The sequence below is a fragment of the Varanus komodoensis genome, unplaced genomic scaffold (assembly GCF_004798865.1).
Source record: "Varanus komodoensis strain SLA01 unplaced genomic scaffold, ASM479886v1 scaffold3, whole genome shotgun sequence".
Lineage (NCBI taxonomy): Eukaryota > Metazoa > Chordata > Lepidosauria > Squamata > Varanidae > Varanus > Varanus komodoensis.
Genome location: NW_025335761.1, coordinates 23132150 through 23150927, shown reverse-complemented (window position 1 = coordinate 23150927; position 18778 = coordinate 23132150). Strand labels below are relative to the sequence as shown.

At 41.6% G+C, this 18778-nt stretch overlaps 2 protein-coding genes across 2 annotated transcripts in view; one reads left to right on the top strand and one right to left on the bottom strand.

The window, feature by feature from the left end:
* Positions 1 to 10292, top strand: part of RYR3 (ryanodine receptor 3) — a 397078-nt gene extending 386786 nt beyond the window's left edge. The window contains exons 101-105 of the mRNA XM_044436195.1: positions 2330 to 2486; positions 3186 to 3250; positions 3353 to 3453; positions 9245 to 9296; positions 10197 to 10292. Of these exons, the coding sequence (XP_044292130.1) occupies positions 2330 to 2486; positions 3186 to 3250; positions 3353 to 3453; positions 9245 to 9296; positions 10197 to 10292 (471 nt within the window). The remainder of the gene's footprint in view (positions 1 to 2329; positions 2487 to 3185; positions 3251 to 3352; positions 3454 to 9244; positions 9297 to 10196) is intronic.
* The window catches only part of AVEN (apoptosis and caspase activation inhibitor), a 137973-nt gene continuing 122266 nt past the window's right edge, over positions 3072 to 18778 (bottom strand). The window contains exon 6 of the mRNA XM_044436196.1: positions 3072 to 11557. Coding sequence (XP_044292131.1) covers positions 11448 to 11557 — 110 coding nt within the window. The 3' untranslated portion in view covers positions 3072 to 11447. The remainder of the gene's footprint in view (positions 11558 to 18778) is intronic.

The window sequence follows — 18778 nt, the reverse complement described above, 5'->3', positions numbered from 1 at the left end:
GAGGAGATAGGCGCGATCGCAGGCGCACTGGGGAGAGAGAGTCGGGCGCAAACGGGGTGCGCTGGGGAATGGAGGGACGGGCACAATCATGGCCATCTCCTCACTCAGGGAGGTGGGGAGATGGCCACAATTGTGCTGGTTGGAAGAGGGGAGATGGCCAAGATGTTTTAATAAATAAATAAACAAGATCGCGCCCATCTTTCCTGCAGGAGTGCTCCCGTGATCATGCACGTCTTCCCTGCACGAACGCAACTGCGATTGTGGCCATCTCCCCGCTCAGGGGGGGGAGGAAGGGGGGAGATGGTTGCTATCTTGGTCGCCACCCAATGCGGAGTTCACAATCCATGTCAAAATTTTCATAAAATTTTTGTTCGTGACCCGATTTGGACATGAATCAAGGCATTTGTGAGCCAAGGTACCACGGTAGCTAGAGTCTCCATTGGAGAAGCAATGCAACTCTCCAAGCAACATACTGCAATGGCAAGAAATCATGTCAACTACGTTTCGAGGGAATTTATGGGACTATGTTGACATGCATGGCTAAGGGCAGCAAACCTGCCACGAGAGACGTGAGCAATCATTGAAAATATGCAGTTCAATGGAACAGGACTTTTTCATTTGAGAACTGACAAGAGACTGAACGTCATCCATAAAGCTCAGACTCATGGGCATGGAGCTGCACTTCACATTACTGCCCCTTCTACCCTAATCAACGGATCTATCTCACTGGGCAACAGCAATATTTACAGTATCCTCCAAACTGTCCTTGCTGTCCCAATGCTACCTGTCTTCAATACACTAGCCAAAGGCTGGACATTGACAAAAGGCAGTGTTGAACCAGCCCCCTCTTTAGACCACCATTCCCATTTGGGGATCAACCGAAGGACCATCTCCCCATCTGGAAATCCATCACATCTGATTAGTGGGTCCTGTCCAACATAGAACAATTCCACAGATCCAAAGGACTATTCATCTCGTATGTTGAATGATCAAAAGGCAATCCCATAGTGGCACTCATTGGATCATAGAAACCATCAAACTAGTCTACCAACTAGCCGGACTGGAACTCCCAGAGAAACCAGAAGCACACTGTACCAAATAGTGGCTACATTCACAACAGTACATGCCGGAATACCAGTGGAGGATTTATGCAGAGCAGCAACATGATCCAATCCATCTACATTTATTTGGCATTACTTGCTTGATGTCTGAGCCAGACAGGACTGCTCCTTTGGATGGGCAATCCTATCAACAGTCTTCTGCTGATGACACCATTCCACCTCCATTCCAAGGTAAGCTCACTCGTCATCTATACTTGAGATGCACAAAGGCCACAAAGAAGTTGCTTACTTGTGCATTCACACAACCTACCCATCGGCTCCACATTGCTGTTAATAGCCATAATATATTTCAGCCTTTATATTCTTTCCTTTGTTCCCTTACCTTTCCATTTGTGCCACAGTGGTGTGGAGACAGAAATGGCCTCCCCCTTTCTGGTTCTGAGGCCAAAGTGAAGGTTTCACAAAAACTGGAGAAGATGGTGGAAGCCCCACCTTTATATATCTCAGGAGGGAAAGGGAAAGGGCTCCCACCATAACACTTAGCTAGAAAATCTCTCCAACAATAGGCTCCATGCAGGTGCCAGTTTCTGGGATTTCTTTAGGAAGCACTAGTTCCTGCTGTACTCAAAGTAGGCCTTGCAAGTGCAAGAGAACCAGCAAATGTGCGGCAGCATTATTAAATAGTACACAATGTAAATGTTTTTTTAAGTATTATTTGAAAAAAGTTGGATGTCTTGGTACACAGATATAAAGAACATTTTCTCAAGTAATTCTCATTTATGAGTAATTCTCATGCATAACTCCAAAAGCTGTCTTAAAGTATGAGAGCTGAATTTTTGAGCATAATCTACTATAAGGATTTCAAAGGTCTACCTGTCTGCTATGTACTGATGATGATGTAGCCCCATCAAGGTCTATTTCCTTCTTGTAAAAATCCTTGTCAGTTTTGCCCTTTGCATACATTACCTATGCATGGAAATTATTTCCATACTTAACAATTTCTTTCCGTAGCAGGAATATACTCGTAAACCACAGGTTATCAGGGTGATTTGTGGGGAAAAACTAAGTCAGCCTGTATGACATGGCAACCAACCATGGCCACTTATAATGATGGTTTGTCATGTTGTGGGAATATGGTCTTTGTGTTTCAATGTCATAAGCTTATTTCCCTTTTCCAGCGTGTGATATAAAATGTAGTGGCCACACACACAACAATTCAAAGCAGTTGAGTTCTCTCTCATGAAAGTTTGTAAAATTCTTCTTTCTAGTGTTATCTCTTCCATATGTATGTTGGGGTAAGAGCAGGTGGAGGCATTGGGGATGAAATTGAAGATCCTGCAGGTGACCCTTATGAAATGTATCGAATTATTTTTGACATCACATTTTTCTTCTTCGTCATTGTCATCCTTCTGGCTATCATTCAAGGTATGTTGAATGTTACTCATTTTATCTGACTTTTCTAGTATCATGCTTTAAGTAGCATAAGATCATTTATTGCAGTATTAATGAATAAGATTAGAAAAGGTCCAGAAAGCTGTGTTCAGTGTGTAAACAAGGAAATAGATACATATCCTCAATGGCCCATGCTGTAGGTTTACTACTTGCTGCAGATAATGAGTCTCTGAATACATTCATCATCTGGCCATCACATAATAGTCACACTAGTTATATAAAATGATGATGTAAAAGTATGAATTATTTTGTGTTTCTTTTTTACTGCAATTTCAAATGGTTTTTAAAGGCATAACTAATCTAAGAAGTATTGTTAATACATGTTACAACACAGAATGAATGCTATATAGCTGGATACTGATGGTTGGAATTGCTGAAAATTCTTCATGATGACTGATGTTACAGTCAGATGGAGATGAACAAGCAGGATTTCTTGGCATCTCTCCTATCTTTTTAGCTACACTCTATCTGGGCATCCATATAGTGCTTTAAACCCATAGCCATATTATGAGCCTTGCCTACTTCATGTATCTTTAGTTGAAAAGAAAAAGACATGTATTTTAAACAATACTTTTTAATTGTCAAGAGTACAAATGGAACAAGTGGTTTTTTTTTCAAAAATGTGGGTAGTTTCATTCTTTATACTTCTGTTTCAACTCCACTCAAACATAGGTCTGATTATTGATGCCTTTGGTGAATTAAGGGACCAACAGGAGCAAGTTAAAGAAGACATGGAGGTATTAACAAGCCTATACTGATTTGCATTGTTTTTCTAAAGTAATTACTCATAAGAATCAAATATAATATGTATTTGATTTAAATGTCTTTTTTGTTTCTAGACCAAATGTTTTATTTGTGGAATTGGTAATGACTATTTTGACACAACACCCCATGGGTTTGAAATGCATACTTTACAAGAGCACAACTTGGCCAACTATTTGTGAGTATATATTATGCTCATCTGTGTTAGTAATATAAATGTCATTATGTGGCTTTTCAGCAAATGAAACTTGGTTAGTTCTGTTTTACAGAGCTATTACATGTATGGCTCTTCAGAGATAAATCCTACTGAGTTTCATGTGATACTCCCAGATAAGTATGTATAGGATAGCAGCCTTAGGGAGCAATTTTAAGCTCCCTGAAAGGCTGCTCTGAAGGCCACCATTAGGAAGTCATGTCCACAAAACGAGGGTCCTCTGATGTGGCAGTAGAAAACTTACACAACAGTGGTGTTCTTTGTGGTCTCCATGCATCACACATATGGGCACTGTTTCTGCGTGGGGCCTGTTGTCAGATTTTCCTTAATAAGCTCATTTTGGTGAGAGCCACAGCCCCTCCCACTAATATATAAGGGCAGGGCTCCAGCTATTTCCCCAGTTCTTTTCTGATCACCATTTTGGGTGCCTTGGACCTGTTCCTAGCATCTTTAACCTAAGCAAAATCTCGTATTTTCCTTCTATCTACTCCAAAAGTATCACTTTTGCTCACTTTCTACCTCCATACTTTGTTCCTACCCTTATTCACAAAAAAACAACCCCTTTCATATCATCCATCTCTTTTTGAACTATTCACCTGAACTATTTTTCTTTTTAATTCACCTTTTTTCTCTCCCTGATTGGCATTCAAAGCATGGTGAAAATGCCAGTGATGGGCAGGCACTCTCTGTGCCCTTTTTGGCGTGGGAGAAAACCACAGGGTAGATTACTGCCCTCATTGGCAGCCATTTACCAGACAGGCTTGCAAGAATTGAACCAGCCATCTCAAAATATAATCGTGGTGCCACACCCTTATGGCTGTGGAATTGGAGACAATGGCCTCACCTGAACACCCAACATCTTCATGGGTGGCCTACACATCTGAAGTCCCACCAGCAGCTGCTGGGGCTCCACAACCTTAAGAGGAAAGCCAAAAGGGCATGCACAATAGTGGCCACTGAGAAAATAGTGCTCAGAAAGGGCAAGGAATAGCCCCCAAAACAGGCCTGACACCATTAACCTTCAGCCTTGGAAGGGCTCACGCCACTGTTCTGCCAGCAGCTCTGACCATGGTTCCAGTGCTGGGTTGACCATTAATCCTAGCAGTGGTTCCAATGATGGCTCCCTCATCTGGTTCAATGGCACAGAGTGAAGCTGCTGTTTCATCTTTCTCCAAGGGCGAAATATGGGATTCCTCACCCTCTATGCCAACCAGCCTTCCTCCTATGTCTCCACCAAGGCACACTCGGTATCTGCATCTGAAATGCTACTGTCCCAGGATGCTACTGTCCAGCCCAGTAGCTTGTCCATCGCATAGGATGATCTCTCCAACAACATCCCAAGCCTTGAGTCACTGACCACCAAAGATAGCCTGGGTTTGAGAACCATACTGGGCACTGCCACCACCAGTGGAACTGTCCCACCATGTTGAAAGGATCCATCAGTGGTCTCCTTACCACTTGATGAAACTGTGGGGACCATAGATGTCCATGCTGACAGTTCCACTGCCTCCACTCTGGTCCGGTTCCACTGCCTCACTGAGCCACTGGTAGATCTAGTCTCCAACATCATCTGGATGGGGAAAGCTGTGCTGGTGACCATTATGTTCCTTCCCACACTACTTCACAGCAGGAAGAAACTGTGAAAGGCCCCAATACAGCCACAGCCAACATTTGGAGAGCTTTACCAGGTCCAGAAGAGGGACATCCCATTCCTGCTCTACCATCTACCGCTGAACTCAGTCACTGTATAGTCAGCACAGGGTCAGACATAGAGGGAGCACACCACTCCAGCTGACTGAGAGGGACACTGCCTGGACGCCATTGTGTGGAGGGTCTATGCAGCAATGGGACTAGATCTTCAGGTATCAATCTATGAGGGCACCATGAGAAGATATCAAGTCTTCCTATGGGAGAAGATGGATGCCCTGAGTTCCTTCTGGAACAACACCGCGAACTGGCTAGGGTATTCCAGGCAGAGGCCCTTCAACATTAAGGTAGCAAATTATACTGTTCATCACTGCATCAATTGTGATTCCAGGGCACTTTGTGACAATTTGTGTAGTGGTAATTTGGCAACACACCTGGCTTCAGGCAGCTAGCCTTTTCAAAGAGATAACAGTCCTGTATTGAAGAGCTATCTTTTGACAGAGAAGGACTCTTCAATACATGAACCAATGAGAAACTGAATAGTATCCAGAAGCCTAGAGCAATAGCAGCGGTGGGTGTGGGAGGGGGAGTTTTGTTCCATCTCAACTATCAAGGGCATGTGAGCCAGGGTCAATACCATCTTTCCATGCACCAATGAGATGCCTTCCGTTTCCAGCAGCCTAACAAGAGATGCAGATTGAGAGGCAATGCCACTGACTACCACCATCAGCCAGTCCCATTCCATTGGCACAAGTCTGGTCCAAAGGCTGCCTGATCATCTTCACAAATGGCAATCCATAATGACATATCGGTGAGTCCTCTCCATTGTGGAGAATGGATACTGCATATAATCTTTCCACCTCTCAGAACCATATGAACTACAGTCTGCTCTCCCACTTTGACTGTGGAGGTTGCCATGTTCTGACTTGTAAGGGGATAATCTGACTTGTTTCTCCATCCAGTTCCTGTTTTGGTGGTACTTCCTCATTCCTAAGGACAGTGGCCTCCACTCCATGTTAGACCTGTGAGACATGAACTATTATACCCCCACAAGAAATTCTGCATGGTCTTGCTGCAGAAACTTCTGCCATTGATGTGCCAAGGGGACCGGTTCACCTCGATTAATCTGAAGGTCACATATTTCCATGTGTCTATTCATCAAGACTATTGGCATTTTCTCCAGTTCCCCATCGGAACCAATGGTTCTGTTCAGCCTTTCCAGAGCCCCTCGAGTCTGCACCAAGGGTATGGCCAGGAATTCAGGTTCTTCCTTATCTGGATGACTGGCTACTGTTGTTCCATCCTGGGAAGAACATGCAAACTATTCTGAAAGTGTGCATTAAAAATGCACAATTAACAATCTGTACTTCTCACCTCCCAGTCAATCCTCCACACTGGGACAACACTGGATTTCTTAATGGGCTTACCTTCCTACAGACAGAGCAGTGGCATTGATCAATTGTGCTCTATGGCCCCAGCTCGAGCCCGGTATTACTAGATTGTGGGCTGATTGGGATTACTCAAATCACATCAGTTACCTTGAGCTTCTCATGGTCCAGAAGGCTTTGATTGTCTTCCAGCCCATCCTGAAAGGCAAGCACATTCAGATGCCTCAAACACTATGATGGTGTTCTATCTGAATAATAAAGGTGGCACAAGGTCTGCATCTCCCTGTTTCACATTACTCATCTGGGACTGTTGTCTGCAACACAGCATCACCATCATGGCCATTGATCTAGTCAAGACCCAAAATACCACAGCAGATGACTTAAGCAAGAGGTCCAAAGAGACTCACACATAGGAACTCCACCCAGACATCTTAAAACAGCTCTTGTAGCTCTGGTGGATCACTTCTGTGGACCTTTTTACAATGCCAGCCAATGCAGTATGCAAGATGTTCTGCTCCCATGCCAGGGTCAGCCACGGTTTGCTGGAAGATGCATTCCTTCTCTGACGGGAAGGGATGTTTTTCTACCTGTTCCCACGATTCCCTTCAGGATGCTGGTGAAGATCTAGAGAGGAAATACCTCCTTCATCCTGTGGTGGCCACAAAAGGCAAGGTTCACCCACCTGTTTCTATCAAATCAAACCTTCATCTGCCTGCTGACGTGACCAGACATTATCTCTTGGGACTAAGGAATAATCTTGCATCTGGATGTTGGGACCATCCAGCTGATGGCATGGAAGGTCAGCCAATAACTTTAGAAGCCCCATTTTTCCCAAGATCCAATCAGTTTGGTCCTAGATATAGCATTACAGCTGAACACATGGCGTTCCTGTAACACCAAATGGAACAGATTTGTGACTTTTGCTCAAGGAGAAAACTTGGATCCACACCAGATGATCAATAAATCCTCAAGTTCCTACACTCACTCCACTACAAGGGCCTGAAACAAAGTCTATTTGGAGGCAATCCCTGCTTTCCACAAGATGGTCAAAATTTTTTCCATCTTCTCACATCCTCTATCCCGTCGGTTCCTCAGATGTCTGCACAACCTTACACCTCCCATTTGTTCCATTGTGCTTGGATGGAGCCTATCAGTGGTTCTTCAAGAGCTCACAAGACCCTCATTTGAATCCCTGGCCACTGTGGATCTACATCTTCTCTCCTGTAAGGTCACATTAGTAGTGATTACATCAGCCAGAAGAGCAAGCAAATAGTTACAGATTGACCCACCATTCCTTATTTTTTCATAAGGACAAAGCAGTTTGCCATTAATCAGCCAAAAGTCACTTCTACCTAAATCAGGTGGAATTGGCTCTTCATGCCCTCAGTGTGCAAAGAGCACTAGTATTCGATTGGTCCCAAACAAAGTCCTTCTGCCAGTCACAGACTTTTTATCATACAGTAAATGATCAAAAGGCAAACCTATCAGTATTCAGCAACTTGTCCACTGTATCACTGAGGCTATCAAACTAGCCTGACTGGCTGGGCTACAAGTACCTGACCAACCAATAGCACATTCTACAAGAGCAATGGTGACATTTATGACACTGCATGCTGGCATTTCACTACAAGAGCTATGCAGAGCAGCTACGTGGTCCATCCATCAAGCTGTATCCAACAGCACTGGCTTGATGTCTGTGCCAGACAAGACTGTGCCTTTGGTCAAGTGGTCCTCCACTGATACCTCACCACCTCCACTCAAATGTAAACTCGCTGATTGCCCACATGTGTGATGCACAGAGACCATGAAAAAGAAAGTACAGGTTGCTTACTTGTAACTGATGTTCTTCAAGTGGTCCCCTGTGCATTCATACAACCCAACTACTGGCTCTGTGAGAGTGCTAACAACATTCCTGATCTTCTATACCCTTTTTCCCCTTCTAAAGATCCATAATGGATTGGTATGGGTTGAGCCATGACCAGCCCTTCCTTCCTGGTTCTGAGGGCAAAATGCTGGTCCCCTTGAACTGGGAAAATGGTGAGAGCCCTTCCTTATATACCAGCAGGAGAGGGTGGCAGCTCTGTAACATAAAACAGGCTCCCTGGCTTCCATGGGTGAGGAAAGGGTTAAGACTTCGACTTCTAGGGTTATAATTTCAAGTGGTCATCTGTGAATGCACAGATGACCACTTGAAAAAAATTAGAGGTAAGCAATCTGACTTTCTGCTACCAGTGGGGGCTGAAGTGGGGAATGTCAGGTAATGCCATAGATATGCAGATCTCATGCTTCCTTGGTTCTGCAACATGCCCCTAAAAAGGCCCTGAAATGAAGTTGATTGATGAAAAGAGAATAATCTGAAAGGAAAAATAGAAAGCCATCACCACTTTGACCTGATTGCAGCAAGCTGGCAGGGCTTTGGATTTGATTCAGTAGATCTGTTTCATTTACCCATGAATTATTTGCTTTTCCTCTTTTTGTATTTCTTATTGGATATGTCAGCTTTATTTGGACTGTGAACCTGTGGACATAGACCTGTTTAGTTTTACCTTTATTAATGTCCAATATATTTTAAGGACTTTTATAAATATTAGAAGATGGGGAGGCTTTCAGTAATGAACCAGCAAATGAAGTTTAAGACATTTCCTTTTTAGCTACTTCAAGAAACATAAACAGGACTCTACAGTTAAAACATCATGTGTAGTTTCATATTCTTCTTCTAGGTTCTTTCTGATGTATCTCATTAATAAGGATGAAACTGAACACACTGGACAAGTAGGTATACATTAATTACTGCATCTAATAGTGAACAAGACCTGTGAGAGCAAAATAGGATCATCAATCCAGATAAGGGTGAATTTAGGAGATGGAATAGGGAGGGAAGGACAGAAGGAAGGGGTGGCAGGATGGTGGTACATAAATCTCAGTACAAGACAGCTGAGCCTCGGCACAACTTGTGTGGTCTTGATGCGCATTACAGCTGCATACACAAATAAGTAATGCAGGGGGTACTGGTACAACTCATGTTAGCAAACACCAAACAAAACCACAAAAAGGTGCCTGAACAAGCTCTCACCTAAGATTTTAAGTTATTCTCATTTGACAACATGATTTTTACATAGTTCTTGAAGATTTTAAATTCTACCAAAGCTACAAATTCATAAACTGCTTTTTACTCAAGTGGATGATGAGGCACTCAAGTGAGTTTATCTTGAACGTGTAAGCTACTAGAATTAAAATAAGCCAGTTACCATAGCTATTTTCAGCAATACTCAATCAAACCAACTTAGCATAAACTGAGCACAATCCAACTGGGCTGACTAGAGAGAGAGAGGGCTCCAACAATAGACCTATCCTTGCCTATTCTAGCAGAAGGAATGACAGATCTTTAGATATAGATGGCTTTAGAGGCATGTTCTGCTTCTTGGGGGTAGGAATGGCCATGCAGATGGTTGTGGTTCCACACCCTTCTCTTTTCTTCCCTGCTCATTGGCACACTCCCTTTCTGGAATGGTATCCAGAATGGTATTAGATAGCAGCTCCCTTTCTGGAACTGCTATCTAATAACAGAAGTTGCCTGTGGAAACTTTACATATCTTGGAATAGATATAATCACAGGGAAACAGATTTTCTCCATGGATTTTTTTCAAACATTGAAAAATACTTGTCTTGCAGGAGTCATATGTGTGGAAAATGTATCAAGAAAGATGCTGGGATTTCTTCCCAGCTGGAGATTGCTTTCGTAAACAGTATGAAGATCAACTTGGATAAACTTATCAACAAATGAAATATTGCACTCAACAACATCAAAACAAAAAAACCCTTGCCATTCAATGGCCTAATATAGACATTGCATCTGTTTAATCCCTCCATACTGTTATGTAATTTGCTTGATTTTTGATGATTCAAACTGGGCTTTTTGCATCTAGCAGAAGCAGACCTTATTGGAAAAATACAAAAATGCTTAAATATTTCAATTCCATTTTCTGGTTCAGAAATGATATGTGCTTATCTCAAACCTTGTGGAATAGGAAACAGTGTAGTTGAAAGGGCTATATAATTTACATACACAACATCTGCAACTTAAAAAAGTTAAGTTGTCAAGTGACAATGCCACAGTTGTTGAGTCATGTTATGATATATTGAAATATTGACAGCCCCCATGTCATTTCTTAGTAAACAATAGCAGTAGAAAGTTTTAAATACTTCAATGTGTAAAACTTTTGAAATCTTTATTGTCCCTAAAATCCTAATTAAGTGCCTTAAACCTTGCAGACATAGCTATGCAATTTTTTTTAATGTTGGCCTTTTAGATTGACATTTTTGTTAATTAGTTGTGTTGCTTTCCTGTCTTACTGTATGAGATACTTGAAGATTAGTCATATATCTGGTCCAGAACAGCTTATTAGATGCAGCTGATTAAAACACTGTCTCACAACCTTACAAAATTAAATTTTAGGCCAAATAAAATTGATGCTTTTTGGTAAATTAGTGGTACTATTGCCATGTTTATGCATTTTTCTTTCTAATAAAAATATCCAGTGCAATAAAGAATTTACAAAACAAAACTTCCATGTTCATCATATTTCTTTGAATTATGCACCTAACAGAAGTCACACCACAAACTATATCATCTATACACAACCATATATATTAGCACTATTTTATTTTGCAAAACCAAAATTGTTCCATTGTATGTATTCATTTGCAGCCAAAGCCACCTTCAAAGAATTTCAAATTTTATTACATTTCTTTAGACACTTGGGTGCAAAGAACTCTTTTGTCTGGAAAATATAACTACATATGAAGCATAACTACATGTAACATTCAAGATGAAGCAGCTATTTGTAAATAGATATTTTATACCTAGCTACTGCCAAGTTAGTTTATTCTTGAGTTACTTGTATGACAACCAAAATACAGGCCTTAGGAGATCATGCTGTCTAACCAGTCTTCAAGCTCCTCCTCAGTAATATTTTTGGATGTAACTTCCTGCTGTTGAGATGCTGAGTGAACTTCTTCAGTTCCATCCAGTTCTAAAAGGTATGACAAAATAAAAACAGAAAATGAAAAGGCAAGAAAAGGAAAGCTGACAAATTCCAACACTGACATGCCCAAGAGCCTTCTCTAAATTCTGAAGGAAAATTGGATGGTTGAGTTTCGAAAGGAATCAGCTGTAAGCCAGGATCTATCAGAAACAAAAAGGAAAAAAAATGAGTAGTAGATATGGGGGGGGGGGGGGTAAGGTTACACTGACATAAAAAGAATGCCCAATTTAATGTGGTTCACCAAAGAGATTCCTCAGCTTATATGAACGTGACAGGTGTTTACACATATGCTTTATAAGGCTCTTCACCTATGGGAAAAGAATCTACTACAGGAGTTCATGGAGGCCTCTCAGCTGGGCATCGTTTGTCATCAATGATGTTAAGCAAGAACTTGTTAAAGGTAGACCACATGCTTTCATTGCAGAAAGTCCAAACCCTGACATCTCTAACTAGAAAACATCAATTAGCAGGATGTTAGGAAAGAACTCCAAACAGCCATTTTCTACACAGTATATAATATTGCTCTCGGTGGACAAATCTAGTCTGATCTGCTATTAGGCAGCATTCTGTGTTCCATTACACTATGTAGCATGCAACACAAAAAGGGAATTCATCCCTTTTTGAAATAAGGTACCCCTCAGCATCATGTATTCCTAGGGGAGCCTAAGCTACACTCCAATATCACCTTCCCTTGTTGTGTCCTTCCCAACCATCCTCTGCCCTGATTAGAAAACCTCTATTCCCAGGGGGCTCAACTGATTTCCATTCTCTGTAAGCTACTGCCGAACAGTAGTTTATCCATTCCCTCCCTTGCTTTTTAAATAAAGCCCTTAAGTCAGAGCAACAGCTATTGGGGCCAGTTAACTTATATAAGGAGGCAGGTTTGCAAGGGAGCCAGTACTCTGAGCATTAGCAGCCCCAACGACAAAGCAACTCAATTCCAGTAATAAAGTGGCAGCACAATAGGATGAGAAGGCCATGGCAGTAGAATCTTCTGTCTTCTAATTACTAAGTTAACTATAAAGAATTTCCCCACCTTCTCCTAGTAAATAACTTACATTTTCCTTGTAAACCCAGTATGTTTAAATTTTTAAAGGCAGAAAGCCAGCAGCAAGGTGGGGATATCCAATGTATACATTTACTGCCACATGCATAACTATCTCCCAGCCCAGTCAGAAATCCTAGGTGTGTGCTTAAGTCTTAAAAATGAAGGTTTCTGAACTGGTAAAGTTAAGAAAAACAGATTGGCAGACAAGACCAGGAAATGATCTTCTAGAAGCCACACATTCCTTTGAGGGTGTGACATGATAGTGGGAGTCACTGAAATCAGTGATTGTGATCCATACTAATATATTTTATATACATGGGAAAATATAAGTCATAAAGTCCTGGAAGTCAAATTTAAGTTGCTAGGTAGAAGGCCAAAATCTAGGTGGCTTTCTCTGCAATGTTCCACACACAGGACCAGCAAGTCTGGTGAAGGTGATGGGTCTCAATACACAGATGAGACAGCCATACAGAAAGGAGGTAGTGGGAAATGTCTGGGAACCAGATGGGTTTATACAAGCAGCATGTGTTCCATTTCAATAAACTGCTGAAGCCAAGTATAAAAAGGGTGGCAGAGCAGCTTTTAGACTGAATGCTGGGTGGAACACCAATGGGTAGGGATGTGTTGCGGACTCTGCTCTGGAGGTAAGACTGTTAGACTCCCTTGGATTGACTCCCCAGACTCTGATTCACTTTCTCATGAGTGTGAGTCTGATTTGGTGTCACGAACATCAAATGGGAGCACTTTCTAGGAATCAAATGTGCACAAATGCTATGCAAGCAGCATTCCTCTTCTAAGCATGTAACTTGTGACCTTTGTGCTGCATGTGCTGTGGAAGAAGGTTGACAGGTGCACAACTGGAGTTCTGCAAGCATTTCTCTCAGCTTGGCTCACTTCATAAACCAGGGCAGAGGATGAGAAGAAGCCCAACCAACAGAAGAGAACCAGATCACTAGAGGATCATCTTAACCCTAGAAGATGAAGATGCAAATGTTTTCAATTGCCCAAGTGAGAAAAGGGAGGAAATAGGCCACGAGCATGAGGTGAAGCATGATAGCTAGTTATAGAAGCCTAACTGACATACTGGATGAGGCAAGTACCAGAAACATCAGGGGAGAAACACTGTATCTAGCTGATTCTATGCAGATGTTAGAAGACTCCAAGACAAAATGGGAGAACTGGAACATTTTAAAGACGCCAATGTAGAAACCTGGTGCAATGGAAAGAACCAATGGGCTAAGGGCATCTCTTCCAAAGTTCTATATAATGTCAAGCAGACAAAAAAACCTAACTGGAGAAGACTCCTCCACAGAAGCACTGTGGGTAAGAATGGTGACTTCCAAACCTAATTTAGTACAAAGAAAGTGCTATTGTTCTCCTCAGCAGGATATTCAGCAAGATCTTGCAACATAAAATGAAATCAGGAAGGTATAGGAATGAGGGAGTGTTGTAATTATGATAATCCATTAATTACCCTAACAATGAGTGGATAAAATGCATGACAGGTCAACTTTCTCCATGTCTAAAACAACAGTGCCCCAGAAAGGTCTATCACTGAACCAAATGGTGAAAGCAATCCTAAATGAAATCCCAAATGATGCTGTCCAGGGCCTAGAGATGTACAAGGGATTACTTTGGCACCAATGTCCAAAGAAATCTAAAAATTAAAAAAGTGAGAAAATGCAAAGCTGATCATTTAGCAGATTCATACCCATTGGCTGTTCTTCATTGTAATTAAGAGCAGAAACTTAACAGAACATTTCCATTTTCTTCACTTCTTACTGGTAGCCATTTGAGAACAGGAGAGAAAGTTTTACACCATATCTGTGTGTGAGCTTGGACGGACTCCAAGGGATGGTGGACAGGAGAGCCTGAAGGAATGTTGTCCATGGGGTTGTGATGAGTCGGGCACAACTTTGTGACTAACAACAAGCAAGAAAAGGACCAACTCAACCTCTTACATTGGCCAGAGAAGCTGCTGCTGTTGTTTCTTCCCATTTCTCCATTTTCCTTTTATATTGTATCTATTAGATTGCAAACCCTCAGACAAGAACCAACATGACTTCAAGACAATTTTAGGTTCTGTATAAGTGATCAACAATGCAGAAGAATGTGTATCTTCTGGAAACTACTCTTGAAGATCCAGTATCAGTTTGAGAAAGTTATCCTTATTTTGCAGAAAAGTGTTTGAGAAACCACCCAGTCTAACTTTCACCAGGCTCACACATCTTGACAACCTAATTACACTAATTAGGCAGCTTGTGGCTGGCATGTGCAGGGACGGGAAAGATCAAAAGAGGTATTACTACCACTCTATATGACTCTGGTGTGCCTGCAACTGGAGTATTGTGCTCAGTTTTGGGCCCCTCATTACAGGAAGAATATAGCCAGGTTAGAGTCAGTGCAGCGTAGGGTCACAAGGTTGGTGGCCGGTTTGCAGGGGATGCCATATGAGGCAATACTGAGGGAACTGAGTCTCTTCAGCCTGGAGAAGAGGAGACTCAGAGGGGATCTGTTGGCGACATACAGGTATGTGAGGGGATGTCACACGGAGATGGGTAGAGACCTGTTCTCCCCTGCAGAGGAAGGCAGGACGCACTCAGGGAGCTCAGGGAACCAAGGTTCTATTTAGACACCAGGAAGCAATTCCTGACATTTAGGACCCCGAGGGTATGGAATGGGCTTCCACGAGAGGTCATTGATGCCCCATCAGTGAGGGTGTTCAAAGATAGGCTGGACATGCACATGGTGGGCATGTCGTGAGCAGAGCCGGCTGGAGCTGGGGGTCAGACTAGATGGCCCAAGAGACCCCTTCTAACTTGCTCTGTTTCTATGTTTCTATGTTCCCTCCATGATTGTACAAACCCAGTCAGTATTTGCTTTTTTTTTTTTTTTTGGCCATGTGGCCCCTCTGATGCACTAGCTCCATCATCCAGATACAGTTGTTTTGTTTGTCTTATTCAGGAAATACTTAAACTCCTTACTGAGTTTATATTAAAATTACAGGTGTTCACACATATGCTTTAACAGAATAGAAAATTTTTCTTTTAATCACTGTGAGTAACCTCACAGCCACAAATCCCATCATCAGTTTAGTTACTTACACCATAACGAAATCCAAGACATATAGTTATTTCTGCAACCAGGACAGATGTGCGCCTCATTAATTGAGACAAATTTGCTCATATTTTCATAAAAAAACAAAAAAAAAAAAAACAAGTCCTTTATCCTGATCTAGGATTTAAGTCTTAGGTACACAGTTGTTTTTCTGCAGTACTCAAGATATGCTGCTTTCTTGTGGCTGATTCCCTTCCAGTCTCAGGAAGGAGAAGCTGCTTACCAGTATACTCTGCATGATTTTCTGTGCATTCACACATATGGGATCTGTCCCAGTGCACAGATCCCAAGATCAGTGACCTAGGATCTCTGAAACTGCTAAAACTTAAAAAGGAGAAGCTGAGCCCAACCAATCTGATCTGGAATTCCTTGCAGTATGTCCATGCCTCAAAAGGTGCATGGACATCAGAGTGAATGGGTTGCACAGGTACACAGAAGACCACTTATCTGTTACCATAACTGGTAAGCACCTTGTCTTTCTTATTCATGTTCTCTGTGCTGTCATAGAAATGGAACATTATCAAACTGGCCTAACTGAAGGATAATGGAAATGAAGTCTTTAAGCAAATTGTGAAGAACACCTCTCTCACAAGAAACATCACTTTTGGTTCTCACATCTAAGACATAACACTTGACAAAAGCTGACAGAATAGACTAGGTAGGTCTGGAATGGAAACACACTGGAGCAGTACTCAGGACAGCTTTGGATAGCTGATAGGCTTTCTTAATCGTACAAGTTATTGAAAAAGAGGTGTGTGGAAATAACACCAAATGTCACTGACAAGGATCTTTGCAATATTCAAAGAAATGGGCATCAGAACGTTTGCAGAGCCATGTAAAGAATAAGCCAGAACTTGTTCATTTATATCAAAGGGAGGGTATGTTCTGTCACATTCTTAAATTCAGGAAAGGGGATGAGCAATGTTAATTTGCAAGTAAAGTAAAAATATTAAAGCAAGTAAACCTTAAATATGAATGAGCTCACTGGTTGCAAACCAGTCTTAGCCTTATGAAGGTTCAGGTGTTGGAAGATTGCCTTGGATAACAGAGACAATAGCCATTAAAAAATGAATGAAAAATTATGGTGGATACATGAGTTCCTGGGTGATCCATGGGTTTCAGTGATGCCAAGGTAAGTGTCCACATGGAGAAGGAAATGTATTGGCAGTTATCAGTTGGTTAGGCCCTTCATGAAGCAATAAACCAGACGGTGAGAAAAAAGGTAAAGTATCCATAGCTGTATGGTAAGTCGATATTGTGATGAGGTAAATTCAAAGCAAAAACCCTTGATTTACTAAGCCACCTCCATGATACTGTGTATACATTGATTCTGACCACTTTCTGCCATGTCTTACCATGTATTCTTCCTTACTGTTCGTGGGCATAAGAAGCATGGGGGGAGAGAAGTGGGGGGGGGGGGAGGGAGGGAGGGAGAGAGAGCACATGCAAATATACACACAGAGACGGTATGCCAGAATCTTGGACCTGTTTTATGATAGTTCACACCTTCACTCCAAGAGTTTGCTTTTTATCAAAGAAATACATATTAAATCTATGAAGAAAACACCTGAAGTGAAATGACAGCAAATGATTATAGCATAAGTTGAAAATGAATGCAAAAGAAGAAATGTTCTGATAACACCTTGTATGCTGTATCTTCCCTTTTATCTGAAAAGATGTCTGAAGTTTAAATGTTTCGTGTTATTACTGAGCAGCTCATATCTACACATCAAAAGTCTTATGAGAACTTTTTATACATTTTAAATCCCCCACAGAATGTAATCCTGTTCAGAAACCATATAAAGTGTCAGTAAATGGTGCCCTTTTTTCTCTGAAGACTTGAATGATGGATTGAGAAGTGAAGTCTTAATGTTTTACTACTCCATCAGAAAGTGGAAACCACAAATACATGCAACAACCTTGCCAGGGACATATGGAAAAATTATTTGAATAATGTTTTTCCTAACATGTTTGTCACATTTGGGTGGTAACTCAACTCTTCTGATTTCCAAATGCGATGCTAAATATTTGTTTTCCAAATTGTGGTTGATTAAAAACTACTCAGCTCAGCAGAGAGCAGAATATACTGATGTTAATGTCTGATCAAAAGTTAATTGAGAAACTGTGTTCCATTTGATTACATCCTTTTGCTTCCAGGAAAGTACAAAAGATGATGTTCCATTAAGATATATAATTTTTAAAACAAAGCATTGTTTTACAGGGACAGCATTTATTTTTAATGTTGTGTGCACCTGCAAATATCATGTATGTGAGTCCAGACTTAGGGGCAAACTGGGGGATGGCAGTATGTATGCACCCCACTGCCCAGTATGATCTTGATCCAGTCCTGGATAGGGCACATGCCAGAAAAATGCTAAAAGGAGTTCAGGAGTTCCGTGAGGCAACACATTGGGTAGGTTTACATAATATGGCTGGGCCATTATGTGTTATTTGGGGGTTAAACAACCCATGCATATCTTACTAGTAACTGAAGGTTGCATGAGGGATGTTTAACACTTAATACTCCAGAATGCCTGGGTATGCACAACAATTGCACCCTTAGCAAACCGCAATCATAGGCTGCATACTCAAACCTGTGGATACACATGCTTGTGTAGTGGCATTCATGAAGAAGGCTGCTGTGATTCTGAGGAGCTAGTTGTGTGCCACAATTCCTCCATCTTATGCACAGTGCAGGGCAGAGGCTGCTACTTTGCTTGAACCTACTATGGTATTTTGCTGATACAGAGGAGACTTTTGCTTTAATTCAATAATGCAATTCTGGCGCAAGCTTGCTGCATTCTTTAGTTTAACACTTGACATGAGAGTTTGGGGAAAATAAAGAGTAATCTTTATTTTTGAGGCGTGTCAGATATTCATATTGGTTGAACTTGGCTCCCACTCTTACCCATAACCCGGTACAGCCAACCCATTGATAGTTAAATAAGTTGAGGGAATTCCATTGTTAGTTGAACCTCAGTCCAGGCTGAACTACAGGACAGTGCTGTGCAGACTGGCCGAAGTTCACCCAAATCATTTGTTTT